The following is a 13689-nucleotide window of genomic DNA, read 5'->3' on the forward strand; positions in this document are numbered from 1 at the left end:
AGGTGATGAATTCTCCTATTGGAAGAATCATTTCAAGAACTTCGTGTGTGCCAATAACATTAACGCATGGGAAGTCATTGAGAATGGACCAAACAATACAGATAAACCCAAGGAAGAGTGGACTCCAGCTGACAAAGCAAAAGTCTAACTTAATTATGTAGCTATAAGTTACATTCAGTGTGCTCTAGGAGAAAAGGAGTACAATAGAACTTGTATGTGTGACTCAGCTAAGGAAATGTTTGATAAGCTCGTTGTTACCTATGAAGGTATTTCGGAAGTCAAACAATCAAAGATTGACATGCTTGTAAATGAATATGAGTTTTTTAAAATGAAAAATGATGAGAACATATATGCTATGTTTACCCGTTTTACTAATATTGTAAACAAGCTGAAAGGTTTAGGGAAGGTCTACTCCAATGGTGAAAATGTTCGAAAAATATTGAGATCTCTCTCAAAGGAATGGAGACCCAAGACTACAACAATAAAAGAATCTAAGGACATCAACAAACTGAGTCTAGACGAGCTGTTGGGATCACTCCAAACCCACGAGATGGAACTAAAACTGGACACCAAGGAGGATGAACCAAAAGAACCAAAGAAGAAAGTTGTAGCATTCAAATCATACCATGAAGTAAGTAATGATAAAGAAGAACTATCCAATGACGAGATCAAATATCTCACAAAGAAGTTCTCAAAGTTCCTAAAGAACAAAGGCAAAACCTCATTCAACAAGAGGAGACTATCAATAGACCAAAATGGTAAGAATGTTTTTAAAGAGAATAATGAATCTTCTTCAAAAAACATTGTTTGCTATGAGTGTAGGAAATCAGGATACTATAGGGGAGATTGTCCAAAGATAAAGAAATACAAAAAAGTATACAAAGTCGAACACTCATTTGATTCAAGTGATGAAGAAGAGCAAGACGAAGAATCTCAAGAAGAAGAGCAAATCAACCTTGCTTTTGTGGCTATTGAAGATGAAGAAAGTGAAAATGAGGTAACCCCCACTTCTCCATCTCATAAAGACTTTCTAGAATTAGAAGAAGCTTTTGAAGACCTCTACCAAAGTAGCATGGAGTTAGCTACTACTAAAAAGAATCTCTTAAAAGAGATAAATACCCTCAAAGACCAAAACACAACTCTAACTTCTCAAGTTAACAACTTAGAAGAAGAAAAAAAAAATTGTGTAAAGACTCAGAATCTTTTACTAATCGTAAAAAGAATCTTGATATTTTACTTGGATTTTCATCTAAAGCACCTTTCAACAAGGAAAGGCTAGGCTATGATGTGAACATGAGTTCAAACCAAACCCAAAAGCCAAGTTCAAGTAAGATAGCAAGCAAGGGAGCAAAGAAGAATAAATACTGTAATTACTGTAGAAAGAAAAGACACTCTATTGAGGAATGTTACTCATGAAAGAAGAGCCCTCAATTTAGCAAACCCAATCCCAAAGGGAAGACTCAATATATCCCTCAAATTGTTGTATGCAATAATTGCAACAAGAAGGGACACACTATCTAGGAATGTTATCATATGAAGCAACATTTCCACCATCCTAGAAGACCTTACAATGGTTAAAATAGGAGGAGCCATCCAAAGGTGCAAAGACCACCCAAAAATTAAGATTCATATAGGGTACCCCAAAATCAAAGACCTTGGAACCCCTAATCATACCCAAATTGGTATGACGACCAAAAGACAAATGGTGATCGAATGGTTTGGAGATCAAAAGAAATATATGATACTAAGATTGATGGACCCAACACACAATAGGGATCAAAATTTTATTAAGTTTTTTTTCTTCTCTATCCCTGTTTTTTAATAATGCCAAAGGGGGAGAGAAATGGGGAGATAAAGTTGTAATTTATATTTTGAACATAAATTATCTTGATATTCTCTCTTTATATCATTTGATACTACTTATTTGTCCTCGTCAAAAAGGGAGAGATTATTAGTAAATTCCACACATCACCCATTATGATTTTAATGATAACAAATAAGTTAGTTGTACTAACCTGTGTTATATTATATAGTTGAGATGAGCATCAAGTAAGGGGGAGCATATAAAAGCTTGATGCACCAAGACAAAGATTTCAAAAAATGTTGTGAAGTGAAGGACTATTTTCAAGACTTCTATTCAAGCAACTCTTTGAGATACAAGACCTCAAGAACTTGTTTATTCTTGTATTTAGTTGTGTCATAATTTAAAGTCACAATTGATGTAATGCACATACATGCATGCATTCATTTAGATGGACCTTAGGAGGTTTAAATTAAACCCAATCCATGTGACCAAACGCAATTGAAAACATCCAAGTAAATCCAATAAAGGACTTAAGAAATTTCAGCAGAAATTTGGTGAAAAAGTATACCGGATCATGAAACGGCATACCGGATTAGTGTTGCAATCTCAGGAAATTGCCTGCAGTAGCCTTCCAGCCCACGCCAAATTGTAATCCAGCATACAGAATCATAATCCAGTATACCGGATCAATAAAAGGCTATTATAATTTGACCGTTATTCCTTTATTGAATAAGGAAATTAGGTGATCCGGCATACCGGATTATATATCGCTTTTGGAATCTGATCTTAATTTAGATTCTTAATTAAATTAAGCCATCTAGCCTATAAATACCCACTTGTTTTAGGCTTTAAACACCACTATTAATCACAATCAAGAGCCTTCAAGAACAAGTCACTTTCATGTGAGAATTTAATCATTCATTCAAAGCACTCTCACAAGCTCCTTCACTTAGTATTAAGCTTCAAAGTTGAAAGGTAGCAAACTCTACTAAGGTTGAGGTAATCCTAATCTTTAGTACTTTCTATTTTATATATTTGTTTGAGTCCTCTTGCTCGGAATCAAGAGTAGTTTGAGTCCTCTTACTCGGAATCAAGATTGGTTGAGTCCTCTTGCTCTCAATCAAGATTTGTACAAGTTCTCTTGCTCATACTCGAGATTTGTTTTAGTGGAATTCTCTCTAAGGTGAGAGGGGTGGATGTAGGCAAGTTTTGGCCGGACCACTATAAATTGTTGTGTTATCTTTGTAATTTTAATTGTCTCTTATTGAAAACTTTTTTATTTTTGCATAAGTTTTTATATTCCACTACCTACACCTATTCACTCCCCTCTAGGTGAATTCACAGTTACTAGTTTAATGAGTGGAGGTGTCATTGTATAGAGGAGTGCAAAATAGAAATCTATAGTCGATCCCAATTTTTAAGAACACCTTGCATCATGTGATGCGGCTAATAGGGTGTTTGGGTTAGGAAGTTCCTAACGTTTCTGGAGTAGTCTTTTTTTTTAATAGTTTTCTGGAGTAGTCCTTGATCTTGTCAAAGGCCCTATTCCCCTGTTATGTGACAACAGAGGGGGCCATTGCACTAGTTAAGGAGCCTAGGGCTCACCAGAGGAACAAACATGTGCAGCGGAAGTATCATCTCATCAGAGAGATTATCCAGCAAGCGACGTGAGTATCTCCAAAGTGGACAAAACTGAAAATGTGTCAGATGCCATGACAAAAGGTTTGTCTCCTAGAGTGTTTGAAAAACACATGGAGGGCATGGGTTTAAAATGTATGGGAAATTGGCTTTGATGTACAAATGGGAGATTGTTGGATTTATGTGTCCATCAAACCCGGTTTGGTCCTATTCAATCCGATTTTACTTTGTATTGAACTTTTATACATTTTGGTTTAATATTATCACATGCGATATAAACTTTTTGAGTATTATGTGTCCGTAAGTTTTACTTAAATGGTAGTCACGACTAGGGTTTGGGCTGGGCACCCTTATCATATGGTCGTTGCCTTGGGTATGCCTAGACATGTGATGTCGGGGTACGAATGTGAGTACTCACATGATTGATGTGTGTATTGGCGAAGAATCTACTTTGTCGATTCCCTCATGTATTACTGCCAGATGAAGGAAGAGATAGATATGTGTCACCGACACCCTTTACCTGAGGGAACCCTGTCACCGTAAAGTGTGATCGCATTCTTTGGTTCATCAATGACTGAGACTCAAGTAAGTCAAAGCCAGTGTTCTGGGAATGCGTGAATACTTTATGAGTGAAGGAGTTACTCAACATGGTCACCACTGCCCAATTGGGGAACACCAAGATTGAGATTGTCTGTGTATGGTCGGATCAAAATTTGGATCCAGTGGCATTTTAGAAATGATTTTTACAAAATCTATTTTACAAAAATAATGGATTATATATAATTATTTGAACAAAGTGTTTTATCAAGTTTTGCGGGACCCGATCAAATGCACAGACGCTCTTATATGGACATGTACTATGGATCGGGGTTTTACAGTACATGTGTACATGCCCTAGATTCCATAATCATGGTGTTGATTAGTGGGGGGGTTGTATATGATAATTTGTTAACATATAGGGAGTTATTTGGAATTTACTAATTTAATTGGTTCTTTACTTAATTAATGGATATGGTGCTAATTGTAACTATCCATAAATATTAAATAAAACAACTAATTAATACTTTCTTTATTAGATTCTGCTTCTTCACCTTTTTGAAGCACTTTAAGTTTAAATAGAACTGCCAAACTGAGAGAGAGAGCGAGTCAGACTCTCACAAGGATTAATCTAATCCTATCAGGGTTTTTAATTAAACCCTAGCTCTATATAAGGGGATCAAAACACAGAGGGGGGGGGAGTGTCAAACCTGCCCCTGATTGGATGGAATTTTGATTGAAGGATAGGAACCCATGACATGGCATCCAAGCACACTGTGGAGTATCACTCCAGTGATTGAATTTAATGGAGAACCCCCATACCTGTTAGAAGATGGATTGCAGATCCTTGCAGTTGTACTGCCCACAGCATAATGTACTGCTTGGACTCAAGGTACTCTCTCTCCTCTCCATGAATGTGGGTCCCACACCTGAAAATAAGTGCAAACAGCCTTGAGTGGCATGTGGGTGCAAGGCCCTAACCCTGGGTCAAACCCCTATGAAAGCCCAAAGAGAAACAACCTTGCTGTAATCTCTAGGTGATGCACACATCACCCAGAGACATCGCCCAAAGTGGAAAAATGCATTATTTTAATCAGCAGATGTGTGGGGACCACCCATACTAGACATGGACACCCTCCATAGGTAGAAGGGAGTCTAGGGGACCACCTCATACCCTTGGATCCCTATGGACCCCAGCTGGTGGCCCAGAATGACTAAAAATTCAGTTAAAAATGCATTTCCAAGAGGGACCTAGGCAGCCAAACAGGCCTCAGTAGGGGGCTGGTCTATAAATAGGGGACCCCAGCCTCATTTTAGAGGTTCCAAACACTGTTGAAACCATAGGAGAGAAAGAAGAAAGAAAAGAGAGAAAAAGAGAAGGAGAGGAAGAAGAAAGGAAGGAGAAGAAGGGGAAGAGCTCACCCTTGCATCCAATCTGTTCCAGCAGCCTACCCAATCTATTCAGGTATAAAAACTATACCCACACCTGTTACTATGCTACTAGTTACCATTCTTCTCCATGCATCTCTACTGTTTGGTAGCATTTCTGGCCATTGGCAGCCCAGAACAGCTGGGGGCTGCCATAAACCACCTTAGATCCAACATGCAAACATGATGCATGGAGGATCTAAGTTGTTTAATGGAGTTTTGGTTGCTGTTACATACTTGAGACCGAAACCCATGCCTGTGCCAGACTGCACTGCACTGTTACACCAAGAACAGTCAGTCTGGGCTCAAATCTGTGTGCCCTGGCTGCATGCAACCTAGCCATGAGTTGCAGCAGCCTTAGATTACCTTATACATGTGAAACAACCATTGCATGCAGCCAAATCCATGGTTTGCAGTTGAAGCTATATTGGGTTACTATTTATTGGGCTATCTGGGCAGCTCCTGGCAACCAAGTGGTGGGCCTAGGTAAATAGTGTAAGGAGGTGGTAAATGACCAAAATACCCCTGCTCACATCTATCCATAATGATGGATACCTTGGTGCCCAAGTGGGCCCCATAGGGCTTGGAAATCCTGTCTGTGTTGGTCCTGCAGCACTGCTGAATTGGGATCAGTGTTGTAAGGCTGTTATGACCTTGAACCATGTACTGCAGGTGTAAATGACCATTCTCCTAGACCACATTCTCCGGATGATGCACCGGGACTTAGGCCTAAAGCCCAGTGCAAGGCCCAGAGAATTCCAAGTGATACCTAATTGTCCACCGAGTCAACCCAGTGAGCCTAGATCAACCCTAGGACATCCAAAAATAGTTTGAACTAGTAAATGACATATTTCTTATTTATACTTAGGGTTTGATCCCGCGCTCGAGGCCTACTGCCAGACTGCCAGCCAGAACTAAAACTACAACTGATTTCATAGAACCAGACCCAGGTGAGTGAAATGTTATCGTCTATGTTCGTGGGGTTATTTGGGGGCATTTCTGCACTTTTTTGGGTTTGGGATTTTCTAAAAAGTGTCCTTATCTCTTATTAGACGTGTGGTTGCTATGTTAAGGGTCTTGACCTTCGAATCGATTCCCATTTCGACATATGTTCATTTTCAGTTTAAACCAGACCGGGTGGATCGTTTGAGGTTATTTGCGGGCATTTCTGTACTTTTTTGCTTTTGGGAATTTCTAAAAAGTGTCCTTATCTCTTATTAGATGAGTGGATGCGATGTTGAGGGTCATGACCTTCGAATCGATACCTATTTCGATATATATTCATTTTCTATTTAAACCAGACCGGGTGGGACGTTTGGGGTTATTTGGGGGCATTTCTGTACTTTTTTGGGTTTGCGATTTTCCAAAAAGTGTCCGTATCTCTTATTAGACTTGTGGATGCGATGTTGAGGGTTGTGACCATCGAATCGATACCTATTTTGACATATGTTCATTTTCGATTTAAACCAGACCGGGTGGGTTGTTTGGGGTTATTTGGGGGTATTTCTGTACTTTTTTGGGTTTGGGATTTTCTTAAAAGTGTTCTTATCTCTTATTAGACGTGTGGAAGCGATGTTGAGGGTCGTGACCTTTGAATCAATATGTATTTCGACATATGTTCATTTTCGGTTTAAACCAGACAGGGTGGGTCGTTTGGGGTTATTTGGGGGCATTTCTGTACTTTTTTGAGTTTGGGATTTTCTAAAAAGTGTCCTTATCTCTTATTAGACGTGTAGATGCGATGTTGAGGGTTGTGACCTTCGAATCGATACCTATTTCGACATATGTTCATTTTTTGTTTGAACCAGACCGGGCGGGTCCTTCGGGGTTATTTGGGGGCATTTTTGTACTTTTTTGGGTTTTGGATTTTATATAAAATGTCCTTATCTCTTATTAGTCGTGTGGACGCGATGTTGAGGGTTTTGACCTCCGAAACGATACCTATTTCAACATATGTTCATTTTCGGTTTAAACCAGGTCGGGTGGGTTGTTTGGGGTTATTTGGGGGGCATTTTTGTACTTTTTTGGGTTTGGGATTTTCTAAAAAATGTCCTTATCTATTATTTGACTTGTGGATGCGATGTTGAGGGTTGTGACCTTCGTATCGATACCTATTTTGACATATGTACATTTTCAATTTTTACCAGACCGGGTGAGTCGTTTGGGGTTATTTGGGGGCATTTCTATAATTTTTTGGGTTTGGGGTTTTCTAAAAAGTTTCCTTATCGCTTATTTGACGTGTGGATGCGATATTGAGGGTCGTGACCTATGAATCGATACCTATTTTGACATATGTTCATTTTCGATCCAAACAAGACTGGGTGGGTCGTTTGGGGTTTTTAGGGAGCATTTCTGTACCTTTTTCAGTCTGGGATTTTCTAAAAAGTGTTCTTATCTCTTATTAGATGTGCGGATGCAATGTTGAGGGTTGTGACCTTCGAATCGATACCTATTTCGACATATGTTCATTTTCGATTTGAACCAGACCGGGCGGGTCGTTCGGGGTTATTTGGGGGCACTTCTGTACTTTTTTGGGTTTTGGATTTTCTATAAAATGTCCTTATCTCTTATTAGCCGTGTGGACGCGTTGTTGAGGGTTTTGACCTCCGAAACAATACCTATTTCGACATATGTTCATTTTCGGTTTAAACCAGGTCGGGTGGGTCGTTTGGGGTTATTTGGGGGCATTTCTGTATTTTTTTGGGTTTGGGATTTTCTAAAAAATGTCCTTATCTATTATTAGACGTGTGGATGCGATGTTGAGGGTTGTGACCTTCGTATCGATACCTATTTTGACATATGTACATTTTCAATTTTTACCAGACCGGGCAAGTCGTTTGGTGTTATTTGGGGGCATTTCTATAATTTTTTGGGTTTGGGGTTTCCTAAAAAGTGTCCTTATCGCGTATTTATAGTGTGGATGCGATATTGAGGGTCGTGACCTATGAATCGATACCTATTTCGACATATGTTCATTTTCGATCCAAACAAGACTGGGTGGGTCGTTTGGGGTTTTTAGGGAGCATTTCTATACCTTTTTCGGTCTGGGATTTTCTAAAAAGTGTTCTTATCTCTTATTAGACATGCGGATGCGATGTTGAGGGTCGTGACCTTCGAATCGATACCTATTTCGACATATGTTCATTTTTGGTTTAAACTAGACCAGGTGGGTCGTTTGGTGTTATTTGGGGGCATTTCAGTACTTTTTTGGGTTTGGGATTTTCTAAAAAGTGTCCTTATCTCCTTTTAGACTTGTGGATGCGATGTTGAGGGTTGTGATCTTCGAATCGATACCTATTTTTGACATACGTTCATTTTTGGTTTAAACCAAACCGGGTGGGTCATTTGGGGTTATTTGGGGGCATTTCTGTACTTTCTTGGGTTTTGGATTTTCTAAAAAGTGTCCTTATCAATTATTAGACGTGTGGATGCGATGTTGAGGGTTGTGACCTTCGAATTGATACCTATTTCAACATATGTACATTTTTTGTTTGTACCAGACCAGGTGAGTCGTTTGGGGTTATTTGGGGGCATTTCTGTACTTTTTTGTGATTGGGATTTTCTAAAAAGTGTCCTTATCTCTTATTAGATGTGTGGATGCGATGTTGATGGTTGTGACCTTCGAATCGATACCTATTTTGACATATGTTCATTTTTGGGTTAAACCAGACTGGGTGGGTCGTTTGGGGTTATTAGGGGGCATTTTCGTACTTTTTTAGGTTTGAAATTTTTTAAAAAGTGTCCTTATCTCTTATTAGATGTGTGGATGCGATGTTGAGGGTTGTGATCTTCGAATCGATACCTATTTTGACATTTTTTCATTTTCGGTTTAAACCAAACCGGGTGGATCGTTTGGGGTTATTTGGGGGCATTTCTGTTCTTTTTTGCGTTTGGGATTTTCTAAAAAGTGTCTTTATCTCTTATTAGACGTGTGGATGCGGTGTTGAGGGTTGTGACCATTGAATTGATATCTATTTCGACATACGTTCATTTTGGATCTAAACCAGACTGGGTGGGTTGTTTGGGGTTATTTGGGGGCATTTCTGTACTTTTTTGGGTTTGGGATTTTCTAAAAAATGTCCTCATCTTTTATTAGACGTGTGGATGCGATGTTGAGGGTCGTGACCTTCGAATCGATACCCAATTCGACATATGTTCATTTTCAATTTAAACCAGACTGGGTGGATCGTTTGGGGTTATTTGGGGGCATTTCTATATTTTTTTGGGTTTGCAATTTTCTAAAAAGTGTCCTTATCTCTTATTAGACGTGTGGATGCGATGTTGAGGGTTGTGATCTTCGAATCGATACCTTTTTTTTCATAGGTGAGTTGTGTATGTATAAAAGAAGAAAAGAAAGATACAAGAGAAGGCAACCTATTCCACCCCTTAGACAGATCTAAGGAGGAGGAAAAGGCCCCACACCCCTGAGGACAAACCCCTCGGTAATACAAAGAAGTAACCACCCAACGCAATCACGGAGGCCTAAACTGGACCTTCCCAGAAGTATCATCATGGATCAGCCGCAACAGGTCATCATGGAACTGAGGAGGATACAGAATAGTTTCTTGCTCTCCACACTCAATGGAAGCAATATAATCTGCCGGTTGGTTCAATTCCCTCAAAACATGCCTCACTTCATAACGAGTCAACTGGTTCAGACTAGAGGTGATCTGGTTCTTCAACACATATACAATCCAAGGGCACCTGAACACTCCTGTAATAATCTCCACTGCCAACTTCGAATCAGATCTGATGGACACATGTCGAAAGTTCCTCTCTAAACACAGTGCCACCCCTCTTTGAATGGCTAACAACTCCATGCGTAGAACCGAAGTCTCCAGACCTTTACCCACATAAGCCAGGACCGGCTCTCTTGTAATATTACGAATAAGACCCCCATAAGCAGCTCTGTCTCCAGGATCCCCCACATGTGAACCAAAAACTGATTTCTAGGGGTATGGCCAGCCAAGATCGGATAGTGAGAACTTTTTGTAATCACATCAAACTTGATATCTTGAAGGATTATATCATAAGACCTTGATTGATTACTAAAGAGGTTTTGATTTCTCTCTCACCAAACATGATAAACTGTCGCACAGAAAGCCAACTTGTCATTAGCATAAACCACATGAGAGAGCCAATTAACCACGTTGGACAGGCCAGCAGGGCCATTATCACCTTGAGAGCACATAGAACTAACCCTATCCCAAATGGTTTTTGAAAAGGGGCAGTCAAAAAATAGATGGGCATGGATCTCCAAATCTCTAAGGTTGAGAACTTTCTGCCAAGCCCATGAGCAATTTTGAGGAACCTTAACAGTGCAAATAGAGTCATTTTTCAAATTGCGGGTATGGACCCACCTAACCCAAAGATTGTCCTTCTTTGAGGCAATCCACCAGATTTGCTTAAGAATACCTACAGTATTCATATTTGAAATTCTTCTAATACCAAGGCCTCCTTCAGCCTTAGGTTTGCAAATCTTCTCCCAAGAAATGTAATGTACCTTACGTTGAAGAGACGGACCAGACCAAAGGAAGTTGGAGAAGATAGATTCCAGCTTTCTCTTGAGAGCATCAGGCAGCCCAAAAATCCCTGACCAGTAAATGTAGCAGCCTTGAAGAAAAGAGCTCAAGAGTTGTAATCGCTCTGCAAAAGATAACAGACGTGCTTTCCAACCATCAAGTCTACTCCGCACGTGCTCCAAGATAGAGGAGCAATCTGCAAAAGCCAACTTCCGAGAAATGAGTGGAACACCTAGATACCAGATAGGTAACTTGGTATCCACAAAATTCATTAATTCCAATAGTTGCAGTCTAGCCGTGTGGGTGAGGCCCCCTAAAATAATAGAGGACTTAGCCCTGTTGAGCTTCAACCCAGAGTAGGTATGAAACTCATCCAAGGCCCCCAGGCAGGCCAAAATAGAATCCGTGGACGCCTTCACAAAGATCATCAAATCATCTGCAAAGATAAGATGAGAGAGGTGGGAACTCTTGCATCTGGGAAGAAGACTGATCCTGCCCTCCACTTCCAACTTCCTCATCAAGGCTGAAAAACCCTCCATTGCAATAGTGAACAAATATGGAGAAATGGGGTCCCCCTGCCGAATTCCCCTTCCCCCTTTGAAATAGCCAGCTGGACTCCCATTTAATAAGATGGAGAAACAAGGAGTGTTAGCACAAGCCTTCACCCAACCAATGAACTGCTGAGGAAAACCCATTCTTTCCATAATCTCAAACAAGAATTTCCTACTAAGGGAGTCATAAGCTTTATGGAGATCAATCTTCAACACTGTTGTAGGGCTAGTTCCTTTCTATTCAATCCCTCAGACCACATCATGACAGACAAGGATGTTATCCACTATAGACCTTCCCTTGATAAATGCAAACTGGGTGTCACTCACCACATTCCCAACCACTCCTTATAATCTATTGGATAACATTTTTGTAATGATCTTATAAAAAAGATTGCAAAGAGCTATGGGCCTATATCCAGCAAAAGTAGAGACATCACCCGTCTTAGGAATCAGGCTTATAAAGGTAGCATTAATCGAGCTAGGAAGGCAAGTATTACCAAAGAACCACTTCACTGCCAAGGTCAGATCTTCTCCAACCACATCCCAAGAATGTTTGAAAAAAGCAGCCCCAAACCCATCCGATCCTAGAGCTTTTGAATTTTTCATAGCAAACACAACCTCCATAATCTCCTTATTAGACACCCTTCCTATCAAACTTTCCTGTTGAGCAAGAGACAAGCCATGCTGCAAGGGAACCGAACTTGGGAGAAAACCATTATCAACCGAATCAGTCCCAAACACTTATAAAAAGAGACAGCTTCTTCTTTGATCTGGCTTGGTTCCTTGACAATGTCTCCTCCTTCCCCTTGAATTTCTAGTATATGTTTCCTATGATGTCTACAAATCATTGATTTGTGAAAGAAACCATTATTCCCATCCCCCAGCTGAATATGTTTCCCCCTGGACTTCTCTTTCAAAAATTTTTCTTTAGTGGACAAGGCATCCCATAACTTCTTTTTTGCTTGTGTCTCCAAGAGAACCAAATCTTGGTCATCAGGATGCGCATCAAGCCGGCATTGAATGTGGTGCAATTCAGCCTCTGCAGCCTTTACCACTAGAAAAACATCTCCAATGCATTCTCTATTCCACTTTCTCAGCTCTGCTTTAACATTCCTCAACCTGGCAGCAAACCAAAGGATAGGATTTAGAGACAAGCTAACAGGCTTCTCCCAGCCCTTCTGAACCACATCAACATACCCCTCCCTACCAATCCAAGCTTCAAAAAACCTGAAAGGTTTAGGGCCGAAGTTAGTTTCATCTAACACAGTCACCACAACTGGAGAATGGTCAGAGAGACCTGGGGGGTGAATAGTAGCTTCAGAAGATCTGAATACATCCATCCAGGCTAAATTAACCATCACCCTATCTAGCTTGCAACAGATTCTAGAATCACCACTCTGTCTATTATTCCAAGTCATAGCTTCCCCTTTCCATTTCAAGTCAATCAGCCCAGCATCATCAATGAAGGAGTTGAAATCCTCCATAGCTTCAAACCTAACAGCTTCCCCACCAATCTTCTCCATTTGATTACGGATCACATTAAAATCCCCTTGGATAGCCCAAGGAGAAGCAATAGCCCTAGCAACAGACCCCACGTCCTCCCACACAACCTTCTGACCTGCCAAATTATTATGAGCATACACGACAGTATAGTGGAAAGAGACAGTGGTTCCCTTGACCGACACCTTAGCATGAATAAACTGCTTGGTCTTTTGGATCTCTTCAACATCAAGGATATTCGGATCCCATCCCAACCAAATCCGAATAGTATTCCCAGCTTCTCCATTATGCATATACTTCCAATCCGGGAGAAACTTGTCAAAAACTGCAGCACAATTTTCCATTTTAACTTTTGTTTCCACAAGGCCAACCAATTTAGCTTGATAGTCTTTACACACCTTCTTAATCCCCAATCGTTTGGTTGAGGCATTCATGCCTCTAACATTCCAGCAGGCTAAACACTTCATTTAGTACCAAGGGTAGATTTGTCCACTCCCCTTTTACTAGGTTCATCTCCCTTAACTCCACTAGAATCTTTCGGGTTTAACATAACCCGTTGGGCATGGAACTTAGTCCCCCTCCCCGTGGTTCGACCCATGATTGAATAAGTACCAGACTTTAAATGGTGCGTACCTTTCCCAAAATGCCCTTGGTTTGAACGAGATTCTATAGCTTGCTTTTTAAATCTATCAACGTTGGAAAAGGGTTT

The 13689-nt window shown here is 40.3% G+C and overlaps 1 protein-coding gene across 1 annotated transcript; it reads right to left on the reverse strand.

The window, feature by feature from the left end:
• Positions 1-12130: 12130 nt before the first annotated feature.
• On the reverse strand, positions 12131-13324 carry LOC122648063. Its single transcript, XM_043841332.1, has one exon. It carries the CDS (start codon positions 13322-13324, stop codon positions 12131-12133), a length of 1194 nt encoding a protein of 397 aa, XP_043697267.1.
• Positions 13325-13689: the final 365 nt, after the last annotated feature.

This window comes from Telopea speciosissima, unplaced genomic scaffold (assembly GCF_018873765.1).
Source record: "Telopea speciosissima isolate NSW1024214 ecotype Mountain lineage unplaced genomic scaffold, Tspe_v1 Tspe_v1.0416, whole genome shotgun sequence".
Lineage (NCBI taxonomy): Eukaryota > Viridiplantae > Streptophyta > Magnoliopsida > Proteales > Proteaceae > Telopea > Telopea speciosissima.